General features: G+C 50.0%; 1 protein-coding gene across 1 annotated transcript; it reads left to right on the top strand.

Annotated features, from left to right (window-relative positions):
* The first annotated feature begins 4,557 nt into the window (after window positions 1-4,557).
* Window positions 4,558-9,679, top strand: LOC120665039 (putative E3 ubiquitin-protein ligase RING1a). The gene is made up of 10 exons (XM_039944457.1): window positions 4,558-4,883; window positions 5,036-5,147; window positions 7,033-7,091; window positions 7,512-7,593; window positions 7,738-7,858; window positions 7,943-7,984; window positions 8,107-8,631; window positions 8,825-8,932; window positions 9,022-9,222; window positions 9,320-9,679. The coding sequence occupies exons 1-10, from the start codon at window positions 4,730-4,732 to the stop codon at window positions 9,350-9,352; spliced, it is 1,437 nt and encodes a 478-aa protein (XP_039800391.1). The 5' UTR covers window positions 4,558-4,729; the 3' UTR covers window positions 9,353-9,679.
* The last annotated feature ends 8,532 nt before the right edge of the window (window positions 9,680-18,211 follow it).

Genomic DNA, 18,211 nt, shown 5'->3' with positions numbered 1-18,211 from the left:
TTTTATTTGTAAATTTCCTTCAACCAGCACTGTTGGACCGCGGGTTGATTTTGAGAAAAGCTGAGGGCTTTTTTGCAAAATTTTCTAAGAGAGGAACTTGGACCGCGGGTTGATTTCTCTTAAATTCGAGGGTTTTTTTACAAAATGCCCGGGGAAAGCACGATCTGGGCCGTCCGCTCGGCCGATCCGACGGCCGAGAAAAGCTGGCGACGTGGCATGCTTCCCTGCTCGCGGAATTGGTCGCGAATCGTGGGTAGAGATAGCGAGGGCCCCCCACAGCCGCCACGGACCGCCGCCACGTGTCTGCTCCGGCCTTGTGCGTCTCGGCGCCCGCTGAGGTGCTGCGATGCGTCTACGGTTTCGTTAGGCAACACCTTCCCAACGATCTATGGCTACAATGCTCAAAAAGAAAAAAAACGATCTATGGCTACACGTTCACCTCCATGTAATGTTTCGAGAGAGATAAAAAATATTCCCCTCCTCTTACGAGTATTTGGTCAAAAGCATTAATATTCAATATATATGAGATGGCGGCAAATGTCGTACATGTTCCATGAATCCAAACAATTCTAAGGGTTAAATTTTATAGAGCTAATTTAGTGACTAAAGTTTAGTCCTCAAATTAGCCCAAGAGCTAAAGATCCAAATAGAACCTAGTATTGAACACGCTTTATGGTAGTAATACTTTCCACTCCACGGACGTGTATGGTTGTATTAATGTTGGATCGCGTAAACACGGTAGAATCTAGCGGCTAGATCCTTCTCTATTTGAAGAAAAAGATGTTACTTAGCTGAAAGGAGGTTTGGGTTGAATTATTTATGGGTCTAGCATTCATTTAGCTTAGAGACTGTTGGACAAGAAACGGAGTCGGCCTATGGGCCCATTTATCGCGTTATCTTATAAAACTGAATCCTACCAAATCTGATCGCATTCACAGGCCCATAAATGTTACAAAAATAGTAACTCTACTATAGAATTTCAAGAAAACATGCCTTCTGAACGTCTCATCCTTTCTGACGGTGCGAATAGTTTTTCAATCACGACATTGATCTGAAATTATCCGATTTACGTGATAGATTTATGTTTGTTTTTTTCTTAGGAATTAGCACCTTGGTTGTCTGTGCTCTCTTAATTGCATCGTTGCATTTCCTTTTTTTTGTTCCACGCCTATGCTACGTATTGCCAGAGAGGTTTTCTAGAGCAGTCTGATAACTCGATCTGAGAAGTTTTTTCATGACAAATTCAAAACAGAGTGCAGTGTTAACTTAGACATATGGGTGGATGGGAAGCAAATACCTTTACCTAGGCCACCTCTATTGGATCACATTCCATTTCTGTCAACTAATTGTTCCATAATTCAAAGTAGGGTTCTATCACTACGAGATCGTGTCGACATATAATGTGCACATAGGCTGATATTTGACATAGCATCTTGGTGGATCTAAGTTGTGGATTTTCGTACTTTTCATAAAACAACTACCTACATAGAGCAGGCATGCGGGTACTATATTGTAGCAACGTGATTTTATCTTCTAGACAACCGTTTAAGACACGATATGATTTCTTGACAATACTAGTCTTGTACCCAAGAGGAAAAAAAACATAGGCAGTGGTGGAACCAGAAATAAATAAGGGAGGCTGAGTTTTTGCTTTCTCTCCTTTTCTTCTCCCTCCCCTTCTTTCTCATTTTTTTCTCCTAAAAAATGAAGGAGTGGCTCAAGAGGGGACTCCATTGTTTGTGGGGGTCTGGGTGGGCTCCAGGTCTAGGGGCTGGAGCCCCCCTAGACCCACCATTAGATCCGCCCCTGCTAGTAGGCATTTGCTTGCGATTGACCAACCAGAGAAAGTGCATGCACATATGACTAAATTACATCCTAGATGAAATCAGCAAAGACATCATATAAAGTTAGGCGGTCTCGTGCCACTTGCAAGAGTTGTAATTTAAGGACAATGTCAAAAGAGGAAGCAAATATTGCAAAAAGAAGAGAAAATAGAAACTAGACCACCAAAAATCACTAGATTTTTCCAATATATGTTTATAAATAACACATAAAGTGGGTTGAAACTACGAGTACTGCGTGGGAAGGATGGGGGTGGAAGATTGGATGGCTTTAAAAGCATACTAGATCCTAGAGTGATGGATTAAGAAACTGCTCAACGAGGAACGCGACACAAGCAGCGATAAGGCTACCGTTTCCACAGGGCCAGGGGAGGGGGCGGCGCGGCGGCAACATCCGCCCTTTATTTGGTAGCTAGCACCGGTTACTAAAGCATTTCTCTCACAATATGTGATCTCGGTTAAAACAACTTATTGCTTATCTTTTTTTTCTCTCAAAATAGATCAAGCAAAAGTCACGCTAAGATCAGGATTGTAAAACATAATAGGAGATTTTCAAATTCATGCCTGAATACTCATAATTACTATTTTTCTAATCATAAGCAAAATCCATGAACGTAACGAGCAGAATAAGCATATCATGCTCCTCACCACAAGCTGCTGCAAATCAAGCGATCGAAGTGGTGATTTACTATGGTAGCAAGCAGGGGTGGATCCAACGTGGGGGCAGGGGGGCATGGATCCAATGGAGCCCCCCCAAAGCCCCCAAGAAATCATGAATGAAGAGGAGGAAGAAGAAAAGAAGGAGGAGGAAGAAGAAAAAGTGAGGATGGAAGAAGAAAGAAAGAAAATTAGCCCTCCTAGATTGAGATTCTAAATCCTCCACTAGTAGCAAGGTTTTTTTTTTGAGAAAAATGCACTGTGGGTCCTTAAACTAGTTGACCTGTTCTGTTTAGATCCATGAACTCCGAAAGTGCATTTCTGGGTCCCTAAACTTTTTAAGTCGTTCACCGCAGGTCCATACGCATCCATGTGGGCAGCTAGCGCTGATGTGGCACGCTGACTAGGCGCTGACTAGGCGCTCTCTCTCTTTCTCTCCCAAGCCCCGACCCACCTGGACGGCGGCGACGCCGCCCGTGAGCGCCGCCGTCCCTCCTCCCTCCTCGCCACCCCGAGCTCGCCCCTCCTCCCTCTCCTCGGACGGCTACAGCGGATCCCCTGTCCCCTCCATGCGGCGGCCGCGGCGGGGCGGTGCCGGGTTGGGATGGAGGTGCCGCCGGGAGGGAGGTGAAGGAGCCGCCGCAAAGTCGCAGGGGGCCGGCGGAGCTTGAGCGCGGCCTCGGGCTCGCCGGCCTCGAGCGCGGGAGGAGGGAGGAGGGGGCTGCGCGGCGAGGGATGAGGGAGGAGGGGGATGCGCACGCCGCCGTCGCCGCCGTCAGCGTGCCACATCAGCGCTAGCTGCCCACATGGATGCGTATGGAACTGCGGTGAACGACTTAAAAAGTTTAGGGACCCAGAAATGCACTTTCGGAGTTCATGGACCTAAACAGAACAGGTCAACTAGTTTAAGGACCCCCAGTGCATTTTACTCTTTTTTTTTAATCTCGGTAGCAAGGTTTTCACTTGCACTACGGAATCCCCTGACAGTGTCATGTGTAGTGTATCATCCCTCTTTTCTCCAAGGAGCCAAAGGGCCTCTAGCTGAGTTGGTTAGAGGAATCCAGCGGCACTCCTCAGGTCCTGGATTTGACTCCTCGTGGGAGCGGATTTCAGGTTGAGGTTAAAAAAACTCCTTCGCCTGCCTCATGTCCAAAGCATTGTGGAGCCCGGCCTAACTCACAAGGCGACGGGCCCCCGTGTACGGGTGGGGCAGGAGTTCGGGGGTTTTCTTGGCCTGCTGTGAGAAGATCATTCTACCTCTCAAACAATGTCGTGGGGACGATCTTACCCCCGCAGATCAAGTTTTTTTTTCTTTTCTCCAAGGAACTCCCGGAGCTCAGCACGCCGTCGCCCCGGTCGCTGGCTCGCTGCCATCCCCGTTGACGGTTGGTCCGTCCAACCACTGGCGGAGCTTGATAAAAAAATCGGAAGAATGAGGGGGCCACCTTTTTGCTACAGTGATGAACAGTATCAAAATCACTGTTCATATAGTGTAGAATTGGAAAAGCCAGGGGGGCCATGGACCCCGTTGGCCCTCACGAAGCTCCGCCTCTGCGTCCAACGAGGCGGAGAGACCCCGACGGCCTCCGCCTCCGCGCCGGGACCTCGTGCCCCGGAAGGCCGGAACGAGCGAAATGCAAAACCGGCGAACCGCCCGCTGGATCTCGCTCAAAATGCCCATCCGACGGTTACGGGGCTCGGCATCGCGCGCGCTAGCCAGTAGGACTAGACCGAGCCGAACCTTGGCGGCGGCGGCCGGGGGCCGCGCGCCCCACCTTGGGCTGGTGGCCTCCTCCTCGCGTAGGAGTACTCTCGACCAAGCAACAAGGCGCCCGGGAGCGGCGGGCGGCAGCGCCAGCCACCACCGGGTCGAGCCCAGCCGAGGCCGAGGCCGAGGCCGAGGCCGAGCACCAGTCGGCGCGCACGCGGCCACGCGCATCGGCACCAACCCAAAGTTACACGACACAGGGGAGGAAGGGCAGCCGGGCAGGGGCGCGCGCCCGTCTCCCTCCCCTTCCCTTCCCCTGCTGGCCTGGCCTCCCCTGCCTCGCGTTCGCGTCCGCGTTCCCTTGCCTTTCTTTTTCTCCTCTCGCTCTCCGCCTCCCTCGACTCGAGCCGCTTCCTTCCACGGTTCCACGGTTCCACCCACCACCACCCGGCCTCCCCCTCCTCCTCGCTCCCTCTCCCGCCCCGGCACGAACGCCGCGCGCCGAGCAGGGCCAGCGGCCGGAATGCCCGCCGCGCCTGGCCCCGACGCCCACGTCGAGGAAGCTCCTGGCGCCGACGCGGACGGCGGGGGAGGCCGGAGGTCCCCGAAGCCGATGCTGAACGGAGCGCCGGAGGAGCGGGGCGGCGGGCCGCGGCAGGCCACGGACCGCCGCCACGGTACTGCCTGCTGGGTGCCGGGCTCTCCACCGCGCGCCGTGGCCCGCCGACGCGGGCCGTCTCCGCGCGATGCGCGTACGCATCGCGCGGCGCTGCTTGCTGCCTCTGTACGGGAGTCGCTGAGCGCGTGCTTGTCTGGTGGGCCTTGGCAGATTCCGACGCTGACGACGAGGAGGAGGAAGGAGACGGCGGCGGGGGCGGCGGCGGCGACGACGACGACGACTGCGACAGCCAGTCGTCGCAGAGCGACGGCGAGATGGACGAGTAAGTGGACCGCGAACTCGCCCCCTCCCTTCGCTCTCCTCCGCTCTTCCCCCGTCTCCTCCTCCGCCGTCGTCTGCTGCTCTGCCTCCCGCTGCGATTCGGCGTCGTCGTGTCGTCACGTCCCCGTGCGGGGACATGGCTCAGGCCGCCGCCGGGAGATGTCTGGCCCAGCCGCCAGCGCTGGCGCCTGGCGGCGGCCGCTTCCTTCGTACGACGTCGGCTCGAGCGCTCCCTTCGCCTCCGCGGCGTGGGATCTTCGTGGTGCCGTGACTTGCGTGCCGCCTCGGGTTCGTCGTGGCGGCGGCGGCGGGCCACCCTGAGTTGTTCTCGTCCGGTCGTGCCGGCGGTGGACGCTTCGTCCGTGCGGCGGCGGCGCAAGCGCTCCCATCACCGGCACCGCCACGGCCTGGGATCTTTCCGTAGCATGCATGCTTTCGTCATGTCGCACGGCTCCGGAGGCGCCGTGCTCGTGATGGCAAATGCCGGGGGGCGCATCCAGGGTGGATCGTCGCTTGCCCAAGCTGTTCTGCCGGAGCCGCCAGCCACAGCTGAATCGGCACTCCTGTTCATCGTGGTTCAGCCGCCAACTGGAACAGCTCTCTATTCTTGCTCCTGAATCCTGTACGGCTACGGCGAACTCTTTCCCGTGCCCGGTTCCCTGCAGCTAGCCTGACCTCCAGGATCGCAGTGGTCTTGCCATGCGTAGGTGACTGTGTGAGCCTCCTCGCCAGTCTGCCACCCGTGCACCCGTGTTCATCGTATTGAATGGGGTTCGTGGAGTTCTCTTAACAACTTGTTCTGGAGTGGCATTGAAGCTCATTCATCCCATGTAAGATCTTCCCGTGGGGGTTATCAATTGTATCACACTCGCCACCTTCATCTGTATTGGGCCAGGGGTGGGGTGTGGGGTGGGTCGCTCGTCATGTTTCCAGCTGTTCCTTGGAAGGGTTTCATTCTTTCAGTCATAGATTGTGCCGTCAAGCTCTGAATATCCGTTACATGTTCTTATTTCTCAATCAGATATCTGGTATATCTGTTCTACTATTGCTATCCTGACCCCCATGACTGCGATAGAACTTACCCTGTTTAGGGGCCGTGCCTTAACTCAGTTTGGTGCATAAGCTTTTCTTCTTCTTTTGATTTAGGGGCCAAGCTCTGAATATCCGTTACATGTTCTTATTTCTCAATCAGATATCTGGTATATCTGTTCTACTATTGCTATCCTGACCCCCCATGACTGCGATAGAACTTACCCTGTTTAGGGGCTGTGCCTTAACTCAGTTTGGTGCATAAGCTTTTCTTCTTCTTTTGATTTATAGCTACGACCTCCTCTCCATCAGCTCATGTCTTTCCTTGCAGCCAAATTTCATAAAGTTAACTGTATCAGAATTCTTATATCTTCACTTATGATTTTTCCTTTTGTACCCTGCATTTGTGTTTCCTGCATTTGATGCTTGATTACTTGTTGTAAGGTGCAAATCAGCTCCTCAATTTCTATCAGATCAATACAGTTTAGTCACTAGAGAATCTCTTTTTTTACACATTATTCAGTCCAGATAATTCTGTAGCACATTTCTGGTAGATAATTATGTCGAGCTTAAGAGCCTTCTCTGGGGGTCCAATTACTGGTTACCTGCTAATAGTTTCAGTTGCCTGCAAAGGAAGAACTAATAATTTCATGCTCTTTTCATCCTGTCCTGTTCTCTTATCAAATTGTGAACATCACCTGCTTCATGTCCTAGGTTTTTAAAATGATCTTTTCGTGGACTTTGTGTTGCATAAATTTCAGATACATAATTGATGTGAAAGATGGATAATAAAATATTTATCCTCATTATGGTCAAAAACTTCATACTGGTATCTAAATGCTTTTTGCTTCATACAGGTTTATGCTTGTGAAATTAATGGATGTTCGGAAGGAAGTGCAGTGCCCTATATGCTTAGGTAACCATATGCTTGTCAATTTGCTTTCAGATTCAGAGTTCCTATTTACTTTGTTGTTTCTACAGTTCTGATAACTTTACTTGCAATTGGAGATAGATGTTGCAGTTACCTAGATGTGAGGTTATTATTAGTATTTGCTACAAAGATGAAACTAGTGAATTCCATATATGTGTATGCAGGTATGTAAATTGTCATTGTCTTCTGAAATAAGGAGATTTATGTGGAAGTGGAACTGCTTATTTGAAACTTTCAGAAAAAGCCAGAAAGTCGACATCATGATCTTAGCATTTTATGATTTTCTTCAATAAGTGACACCTAGCTGGTTTACGTTTGGAATTTCATTTGTGAAATTGTAAATAGCATCTGTGGGCAACATACGCATTCCTGACCATCTGTCCCTCCTGTGGTCCCATTTTGCAGGCATTATTCGAAAGACAAGGACAGTCATGGAGTGTTTGCACCGGTTTTGTAGGGACTGCATAGATAAATCCATGCGACTTGGGTAGGGTCCCATATGTTATCTGTCAAAAATGTCTTGTGCCAGTGTCATTTCTTAAAAAAGTGGAGGCCTAACCTGGCTTCAGTGTCAAACCTAAAAAACACTCTTTATTTCTATGACAATGCAAGTGCTGCTTTCTGTTTGCAGAAATAATGAATGCCCAGCGTGCCGCACTCACTGTGCAAGTAGGCGTTCCTTGAGGGATGATCCTAACTATGACGCGTTAATTCTGGCTTTGTATCCAGATATTGATAAGTATGAGGAAGAGGTGATGTATAAGTTCTCCAGAAACCGCACTTTGCTCTCTTTGGTTATTCTGTTGCAGTGCTTCTAAATTTGTTCAATACTACAGGAACTTGCTTTCAGTGAAGAGGAAAGAACCCGTAACAAAAAGGTAGGTCTATGTGTCTGTCAATGAACAATTCATTTGAGGCTGAAGGGAAATGATTTTGCTTTGTTGCTTGGTATTTTGTTCTTGCTGGTTGTTATTGACATTGGCTTCATTTCTAATGGAAGATTCAAGGATCCATTGCTGAGACATTTCGGAGACAGACAGAAGCACTTGTGAAAAAGCGCTCCACTGCAAAAGCAGCAGATGCAGCTTCAACAAGAAAGACTCGACGGAACATGCGATCAAGGAGGAGAGGGCGAATTAGTTCTCCTGATATTGTCCCAACTGATTTTGAAGATGAGGATAGAGAAGAAAATGGTAATGATGGAAGCAAGGAGTCATCATCTGTTGATGACCGCTCCCCAGATGTAAGGCCGAAAAGAGCTCGGAGGTGGCCCGCACGGCGTTCCCCTGCTAAGACTACTGGGAGTATCGACAATAGCATTGAGGACAATGACGACTCAGGAGGTGCTAGAGACCTGGTGACTGCTTCTCCGCTGCGGGGAGAGATGCTTGCATGGGGGAAAAATGGCACTCGCAGCCAAACCCGGCATGGAAATGCCAGTGGCTCCAGTGGAAGGATGGCCAAGGGTGGCCGTGTTGCTAAGTTGGTGGATCAGCTCCGTAATACTGATGACTTTGATAGTAAGGTAAAAAGAAAGTACAATGCACACACGAGCTTCTAAATTTCCTGTTGCAATTTCCTAATTATGCTTCAGAATGTTCATAATACTAATGGACAGACAAAAAGGTTGGCTAGAAAGGGTTGCTGATGTAGCATAACTTGTACAAGAAGTCGACTAATCGATTTGGTTTGCTCAATACTGTGCTTCTTTCTTGCAGTTGAGCTTGTATCTTGTCCTGCTTCCACTTGATAGACAAAGTATGCCTAAACTGGAAAAGCCCTACCTTAGTTGTCAGCCAACACTGTCTGTTCAGCATCTCTGTCAGGTAATCATTTGCTTCCAGAAACTTGTTGGTCCTGAGCAATTTTGTTTACCAGATGAATAAGCAAAGGCTCTGCTTCTGGATCTTTGTAGTTCGTTGCTCTTCAGTTGTCTCGGCAACCCAAAGAAGTCGAGATATACATTAGGAAAAACTCCATGGATGCATCTTTGTCAGCCAATAACACCTGTAAAGATGAGATAAAACCAGATCAATCTAATGGTTTGGAAAGATTGTGGGAAGAGAAGTCTCTTTCGGAGCTGTACCCTTCACTCACCACCTGTCAAGGAAATCTGGTATTTTCAATCTCCAAATTACTGCCCAACCACTCTTGTAGCTATTCATTGCTACTTCTGTTCTAACCCTACTGCATTGTTTTCCTGTCTACCCCAGGAATTGCTATACTCTCTGAAAGAACAAGTGTAGATCAAATTTCTTCACAAGTTTTCATGCACTATCAACTCCGATCCATCGCCTTGAACACCATGGTCTGCAAGGATCTTCACCTGGTGAAAGCTTTGTACATAAAGCATTCGATATAGAAAAAGGGCGCAAAATAGCCTTTTATTTACTGTTGCTTGTTTTAAACTTGCTCTGAAATATTGTGAGATATGTACCCGGTTCATTGGTTAAAAAATGTATGGAACTGAGTAGTGGCAATCCGAAGTTCCTGAACTGGCCAAACATGTGCCTTGAGTATTGATTGTGCCCCATTGGAACTGATTTAAGTAACCGAGCAACTCTGTTCCCAACTGTTGTTTGGCTTGCTGTCGTCATCTTGCGTGCTGCGTTCACGTAATCCATATTGTCACTGCACGTGTCAGTGGATCAGAATCAGCTGTTATGTTGACAAATGCTAAAATACACAGAGAGGTATAGCTTCTAGTATCTGCAGCTTTTTTTTTTTTGGAGGGGGGCACTATTGAAATTTCGTATTTCTTTAAAGTCGAGTACAATAAAGTTCACCGGTCGTTGCTTGACCTGTGCGAAGCTGACAGAGTATATATCACAGGTGACGTTCCTCGCGCAGTCCACTAGCCTTCCTACGGTGGTGGCGTGCTGCGGCCCCCACTTCGTTTCGGTCAGCACTCAGCAACCCCCGAGTTCAAACTGTTCAGTGGGGCCAGTATCGCACAGGACAAGGTTCGCGACAGCGAAATTCTAGCTCTGAGGCTATCTCCAACGGTGGTGGAGACCCAAAACCCAAATTGAGTCCTAGCATTTTGAGTCCTAGTGGGTCTCCCGAGCTCTGAGGCTATCTCCAACGGCTGCGAAGGAGCAGGGGAGGGGGCAATGCGGAGGCCGCCGGCGGGGGTGGAGCTCGGACGGGGAACGCGCGGCGGCGGGGCAGAGCTGCGAAGGAGCAGGGGGGGGTGGGGAGATGCGCGGCCGCCGGCGGGGTGGAGCTCGGACGAGCTGCGAGGTTTGGGTCGCGCGATGGAGTGACTCATTTGTGGGTCTGGAGTGGGATGCCACCCAAAATGCGTCTTCTATTTGGGTCATCTGTTGGAGGTCTGTTTTTCAGGTTTTAGGACCCATTTTGGGTTTGGGTAGCCGGATGGGTAGGCTGTTGGAGACAGCCTGACTCCTTTCAACTCAAGGTCGCGAGGGGTATAAAGGTCACTTTGATATTTAATCACAACATTTTCATCTCCTCGCTATACCTATTTCTAAAATAAGTAAAGTTTCATTTAAACTTTTAGTTTGATTTGTCTTGTGTCATTAAAAAGTGAGTCTTAATCCATCTCGTATGCGAATTGGACCAGTTCTCCATCCACGATTTGATCACTACAAATTAACGAATGGATAACTATACATATCCGATTCTTATACCAACTCTGTGCCTAGCAACGCACGAGTAGAAATGCCTAGTTAAAGAGTAAATCTAAATATCATCTCGGTTCTGACCATCGAATCGTAAAATTAGAAATATTTAGCCATCCAATTATTAATTGTGCAAATTTAATTATTAATTTATTTTGATAGATAATTTTGCTAAAATCTATCTCGAAATAGGTTGTCTTGCAAATAAGTTTCCTATTGGAAAAATAGATCCGGTTTGTGCGGAGGGGCGACTATGGCGATAGGCGGGCGTTTTGGCGGCGATCTTGGTTTCTCCTCGCCGGCGTGACTGCCTGGGACACGATCGGAGGGAGAGGAAGAGGAGTTTGATTGGATTGCGGCTATGCTCTGGGTGCAGAGTTTTTTCTTGCTGTTAGTCTACGGGACTGCAACCGACTCGGGGTGGTTCCGTGAGAGATCGGGACTTCTGATGGAAGGTGTATTTGTTGCTTCCAATTTGAATACAGGATCGGTGGTATATCTCTTGGTCGCGCCAAGGGCTACCTATCGAGTGCCTAGTCCGCGGTTCCGTGCGTGGTCTCGCAAAGCCATCTCATCGGCTAGGGTTTCAACTCACCGACTAGGGTTCTTGTGGTTTAGCAACCGCTTTTGCTGGTCTGTTCGTTGTGGGGGTGATAAAGGGGAACCCGCTGAGGGATATACCCACCCGAAGCTTCGAGCGGATCTAGCTGCGGCGGCTAGCCGAAGTTCCTGCGTCATGGCGTCAAACCCTGCTGCTGATCGCGCGAAGGAGGAGGTGGCCAAGGACGTTGTGGGTGCGGGGGTTGCTGCACAGGCCCCGGGAGTTGCTGCTGATGCAGGGAAAGGCACAATGGTGACCATGGCGACCGAGGGCAACCAGCAGGACGCAGAGATAGAGGAGGAGGCTTTTGACTTCGATCCAAGTGTCGAGGAGGCGGAAGTGGAACGGCGGTGGTATGCTATGGCGAGATACTACTCTGGCCAAAGATCAAAGGGACTGTTTGATGAGATGGGAGTGGCCTGGCGCTTGGAGAAGCCAATTCATGTCCGTCCCCTTGACGGCAACAGATTCATACTAGAGTTTGCAGAGGAGGAAGTCTACAAATTTGTGTTGGACGGTGGTCCATGGAGGCACAAGGGAGATGCTCTGATTGTGGTGCCATACGATGGTTTCACCAGGCCATCGGAAGTTGTCATCGACTCTATAGATTTGTGGGTGAGATTCTATGATGTGCCAGCTTTCTTGATGACGGCAAACTTTGCTGGTATTCTTGCTCGGAAGGGCAGCAATAAGGTGTTTGTGGTTGGGGGTCCTACTGAGGACTTCCTGCGTGTGAAGGTGTCATACCTTTTGGAGGAGGTGCTAAAGCCAACAGTGGAAGTTAAGATCAAGGGCAAGGGATCAATTGTGTTTGATGTGATGTATGAGAATGTGCCATGGTTTTGCTTCAGATGCGGAAGGATGGTGAAGCGTCCCCTCATAAGAGAAGACTTAAAAGTGATACAATATCAGTCCCAGGAGGCTGATAACACTTTTATTACATTAGATGGTACATCACCGTACAACTCTACGCAGAAGTGGGCAGTGAAGCACCACTATCGCGAGGATAACAACTAACACCCACACAACGATATTAACTACGAAGAGGGGGTCATCAGAGTCTTGCGCCATACGAAACTTCCTGCGGGTGACCCTTATCCACAGGCAAAGTTGGGTGCAGGACGGGACCTCTACTCAACGTCTTTGGGAACGAAGTCTGGATCTTCCTCTGTAAAAAAATTAAGAATGGTGTGAGTACAAAGTACTCAGCAAGTCCAACCACACCCACGGAGGGGTATAAACAGAATATAATGCACATGGTAAATCAAGGATAATGCTAGGGTTTAATTTGCGGAAAGAAAATTTTTATGCAGGGGTTTATTTGAAAGAAAGGATTTTCAAAGCAAGTTTTCTTGTACCGGGTAACACGTAGTGTTGACCCACACAGGATCCAAGTTTTAAGCTGCTACCGGACTCCTCATCCGCCGTAGCACACGGCACAACTGCCGGACACTTTTCCAAAACCACTCACGCCAACCCGTCCATTCCCAGAAGAAACACTAGTTATGTGACCACACCGTAACTTGCCCAGTACTGTGGGCACGGCTATTCGAATAGATTTTAACTCTGCAGAGGTGTACAACTTTACCCACAAGCGGGGTACCGCAACTCGATCACCTTAGTGTCGGTGCAGATCCCAACAAAGCCATTATCCACCTTAGCTAGACCTGACTAGCCCCCACGGGATCCACCAATGGGTCATTGACCTTTCAACTAGGTTTAACCGGGGCATAAGTCACACAGAGCTTATCCCTTCTCCTTAGTCACCCGTTGCTCTCAGCTCTCCTGATGGCTATCAGACTAACTAGTGGGGTTTATGCTAAGCCGTTGCCCATACAACGGTCGAGTGGTTTGCACGATAGTGGAGTTAGGTGAGATGACACACCAACTCGGTCCTTAATTGTGACAAGATGGATATCTCCCTTCCTTGCCCAACCACACAGGTTAGAGCACATCATTCGGCAATTCACACAGAAGTGCCATCCATCCCGTCTAAACTCATCTTTCGAAAATTCCACATTTTTTTGTTCCCACACACTCACGCATTTTCCTTTTATAAAACAAGTTGGATCGTGTTTAAGGTCCTAAGCGTTCTAGCAGCGATTAACGTCCAAACAATTCACATGTAGACATTAATCTAGGTGGTCAAAGAATAGTTATAACAAATCAAGGGGTGGCTATCCAACCATGTTTTCAGTAAGAAAAACATATGTAGTTTTGTAAAATAGGCCAATAGGTTGTGTTTATAAAACTAGGACAAAACATGCATCAAAGGATGAGATTGAATTTGCCGTCTTCAAAGCCTTCCGGGAAGTCCTGCTCGAGGTACTGTCCTTCGGGTTCGGGGTCGCGGAACTGATCCTCGTTCGCTTGCTCGCAGTACTGCTCGTCGACAGGTTCTCCCTCATTCACACCGTGATCTACAACGCATACAGACAAACACACAATCAAGAAAAAGAAATAAAAGTTTTATCGTTGAGCTCAAATCGGAAACAATTAAGATATGGGGATAGGTGTAATATTTTTAGGTGGTTTTCTAATGGCATAGCCAAAATTATATTAAGAAGGGCGTGGTAAAGTTTCAGGTCGATCGGAGATTGTTTGGCGCATGAAATGATAAGTTAACGAGGTGTTTAGGGTCTAAACAAGGGTCCAGGGACTTGTTTGTAATTAGTGAAAGGACCTGATTAAAATTCTGGGGAATGTTTGGGTTATTTTGGAAAAAGGTAGGGGTTTATTTATAAATATGTTTATACGGTGGAGGGTTTATTTGCAAATAGGAAAGTTGGAAGGGTTTCTTTTGGAAAAGGATTAGAGAGTGGAAGGGTTCTTTAAAGGAAAAAGGGATGAGGAGGGGGGTTTTTGGCAAATGTGCCCTCCTTCTTCCTCCTCCCGACCGGGAAACAGGGGAGGGTGCTTGAGGGGCCGGTGGCGGCCCTTGTCGGCCGTCCGAGGCACGGCGGCGGCCGAGAAGGAGGGGGAAAGGAGGAGGGGCGCACGGGGAATGGATTCCCCTCCTCAATTTCGGAGGAGGGGCCCCGCAGGGAGGGGAACCATGGCGGCGGGCGGCGGGCGGCCCTGGCCGGTGCGGCGGCGGCGCTGCAGGGCCTGGCGGCGGCCGGGGCTAGGGGAAAAGGAAGAGGGCAACGGTGGGATCCTTTCCCCCCACTCACCATGGACTGGGGGTGCAGCGGAGCGTGCTAGCCATGGGGCCGGCGGCGGCGGGCAGAGCTTGCTCGGGCGGTGGCGCTACTGTGCAGAGGAGGAGGGCGCGCGGCGGTGGAGGTGGTTGTGGAGCTGGAGAAGCAGCGTGGGGGCCTCTTTATAGGCCGAGTAAGGCGGTGGGGGAGCGGTGGGGCGGTGGCCGCGGGTTGGTCGGCCGGCGAGCTTCGCGGGCGCCTTTAATGGCATTTGGTCGCTACCGTGGTGTCGTGGAGTGGCGGCGCGGGCGGCGAGGCGGCCACAGGACGACGAGACATCTCGGGCAGGCACGAGTGGCGCGGCGAGCATCCGGGGCGCACAGGGATGCACATGGGCGGGGAGCAGAGCGTGCGCGGCGAGTCTTCCGGGCACGCGGAGCGCATGCGCGCGTGCGTGCGTGGAGCAGGCGCTGTGCGGCTCTGGCTTGATGACGGCCAGCGTGGCGACGTGGGGTGCGCGGTGTGCGTGGGGCGCGCAGTGCGCGTCGAGGCGGGCGAGCGAGGTGGGGTGGCAGGGGCGGCCGGCGTCGAGCGGCGAGCGGCGCGGCGGGTGGCTCGGCCGCGTGGTGCACGCGTGGGCAGGGGCGCACGCGTGCGCGTGCCGAGCGTGGGGTCGGCCGGGAGCGGGGTGTGCGCGTGCGCGTGGGCAGGAGCGGGGAGCGGCCGTGGTGAGGGTGGTGGCCGGCGAGCGGCGTGTGGCGTGTCGCGCGTGTGGGAGCGCGGCAGAGGAGAGGAGGGAGAGAGAGAGGGAGGGAAAAGAAAAGAAAAAGGAAAAAAGAAAAATGGAGAAAAAGAAAAGAGAGAAAGAGAGAGAGACGGCGGGCGTGACGCGCGGGACAAGGGCGAACAGGGAGACGGAACAACGATGGATTCGGATGTCGGGACCGGTTTTTCGGGAGATCGGGCGGGAAAGGTCTGAGCTCAACGATGAAAAAGTTTTGAGAATTATTTTTAGCGCGTGTTTTATTTTGGTAGATTTTTCGGGATGTCACAGATGGGGCATGCAAAGAAGTTTTGCCCGGTGGACGAGGAAGGGCAGTATGTTCAGAAGGATGACCAGCTGGTGGAGAAGTTTGGGGAGTGGATGCGCTGTTCACCACTCAAAAATCTTTTGAGAGGAAGCTTCAAGTCCCGCGGTTTTTTTATTTTTACATTTTTTATTTCTGTTTTTTACAAAAAAATATATTTTCGATTTGGAAATTTGCAGAAATATACCCCGGCCGCCCTGCTGCCGGGCGGCCGGGACCTGGCCGCCCGGCAGCCGGGCGGTAGGGGCTTATCCGCAAAAAAAAGATGACAAAAAATTGCAGACAGGTCCCTGGGGACCGGACGCCCGGCAGCGGGGCGGCCGGCCTTATTTTTTGCAATTTAGCCCTTTCGCGAAATAATTTCACATATGTGCCCTTTTTATAACTTTTTGCAGAAATAGACCCTGGGGGTCGGCGCTGTAATATGTGGCGCTGAGCTAACACGTCTTGGCGCCACAGATCACGGCGCCGAGGTGCCACGCACGCACAAGAAATCTAGTGAATCTTCGAACTTGTCTTTAATATTTTCGGACATTTTTAGGAGACTAGAATACTGTGAAACACACATCAAATATAATGGTAATAATTAAGAGCTAAAAACTGCATTACACAATGTAAACCATAGGAATTACATCATAATACAACGTTAATGAAACACACATCAGACATGCAGTGGCATGGCAGAACCCGTTGCAACTACGGTAAACATATTCTGAACTAAGCTAACATGCCTTATGTAATTTAGAAAAACACAACAAACACAACGATGCAGCATGTGACTAACACTAGATAGTCCTAGTAGCCGTACCCCTACGTAGCAAACTGCGTTGAGCCTTCTCCGCAGTATCCACCCATTGCAGGTGGTGCAGGCGGTGGTGCCGGAGGGGCAGGGCCCTTCTTCTTGTGACAAGGGCAGTTGCAGTAAGGAATAGTGCATGGTTCATCCTGTGAAGCGGCAACATTGCTGGTATCATCATCTTCGTCGTCTTTGTTACCCTCGCTCAATTCGTCGTAATGGTTTACATTGCATTCCAGATCAAAGATCTTTATCTGGAGGTACTCGATGAACTCCTGAACTGAATCAATTGGTGCAGGATCGACCCACCTGGTAAAACCACAGTTTTCTGGAGCATCTGAAGACTGCAAAATAAATTTCATATAAGGTATCTCAATGAAGATAAAGAAATAAAACAACCGAGTATTACCCATGCGTGTGGGCATTTGAAGAAACGCCGACCGCCATCCATCCCGTCGGTGCACATCTGCACTAAGCAGTCATCACCATGTCTGCATTTTGGCCACGGTTCTCTACGGTTATGGTATTGTTGTAGAGGAGTTTCATGGGTAAATTCACTATTGTGCTGTGGCGGAAACTCAAACACTGGTTCCGGAAAGGAATCAGGTCCAAGAGGCCCCTCCCATATTATGGGGTCTCCCTTTCTTCCCCCCTTTTCCTTTCCCAAAACCGTAGTAATTCTTCTCATATTATGAGCTTTGGTGTTTGAGTGCTGCTGGGAGTTCACAAACTTCGGAGTATTTATAGGCGCACAAAGGTCTGATACCCGGAGTGTGGAGTGTAAATGGACCTGAAAAGCTTACATGACAACACAGTGAAGAGTCTAGCTAACCGAACACTGAAAAGACTAGATTCAATTCTCGAACTGACTACTCGATGCATCTCTGTGCATGCAGACTCACAGCACTGCATTGCTGCCGCTCGGTCGATCGTGCCTAAATGCCGCCTTCCCCACTACACGCCACAGATCTTCGCTGTAGAATGACAGTTCCGTCGTCCTCGCCCGAGAGACTGCTTTGAAGGTGAGCTGGTGTGGTTGCCGTGTTGTCACATCTTTTTGAAATGGTGAAAGGGCACTGCTATTGGGCTGTCGTTTTTTGTCACGTTTGTCTAGGCAAACAATGCGACATATGCGAAACCCGTGATTGCCGTGCTGAGCAGTGGCAACCTGTGATCTCGTACTCGCAGCTAGATACACTATGGTCCCTATTTTGAGCTATACGAGCGTGTCACGAAGTTTACTCTGTATGCGGTAGTCGTCATCATCGTCGGCGGGATCTCGGCCGCTAACTCCTCCCGCAACTAACTTGTCCTTCATTAAATCACGGAAAAAATTCGTAAGAACTTCCCTTATTTCACGAGCATTATGGAACCCACAAACATAACAAGTTCACATCAATAATATCTATAGAAACAAATGACAAGTAAACTACCACAATCATAAACAACCATAATCCGAACAGTCAAAACAGTCCATAATGCCGCCGGAGAAACAAGTGCAAACAACTAACCACCCCTACCATTCCGACCTCTCTTACGTTGTGCGTGTACGTGATCCGTAGGGTAGCTATGACGTTCCGGTGGCCTCACGTCTCTGGCAGGATGGCGTAACTGAGCCAGAGGTGTATGCAAGCTGGGATCATCGTCCTGGGCAGGCGTAGCAAATAACCGTATAAAGTCCTCCAAGGAGGCCACGGCGTTGTCTTCAGACCACCCTACAGTTCACAAAAAATATTTTAAGCAACACTCAAAAGGTGAATGAAATTCCGTACAAATTATTGTACGTACCCTGTGTTGGAGGAGGTGGTGGTGGTGGATAGGAAGAAGCTCCTTCAT

This window comes from Panicum virgatum, chromosome 3N (genome assembly GCF_016808335.1).
Source record: "Panicum virgatum strain AP13 chromosome 3N, P.virgatum_v5, whole genome shotgun sequence".
Classification (NCBI taxonomy): domain Eukaryota; kingdom Viridiplantae; phylum Streptophyta; class Magnoliopsida; order Poales; family Poaceae; genus Panicum; species Panicum virgatum.
Note: the sequence above shows the minus strand (reverse complement) of the source record. Positions and strands in the feature narration are given on the sequence as shown.

Coding starts and splice junctions, on each gene's coding strand:
- LOC120665039 (XM_039944457.1), top strand. CDS start 4,730: ATGCCCGCCGCGCCTGGCCCCGACGCCCACGTCGAGGAAGCTCCTGGC. Junction 8,632..8,824: donor CTGATGACTTTGATAGTAAG/GTAAAAAGAAAG, acceptor TCTTTCTTGCAG/TTGAGCTTGTATCTTGTCCT. Junction 9,223..9,319: donor CCACCTGTCAAGGAAATCTG/GTATTTTCAATC, acceptor TGTCTACCCCAG/GAATTGCTATACTCTCTGAA.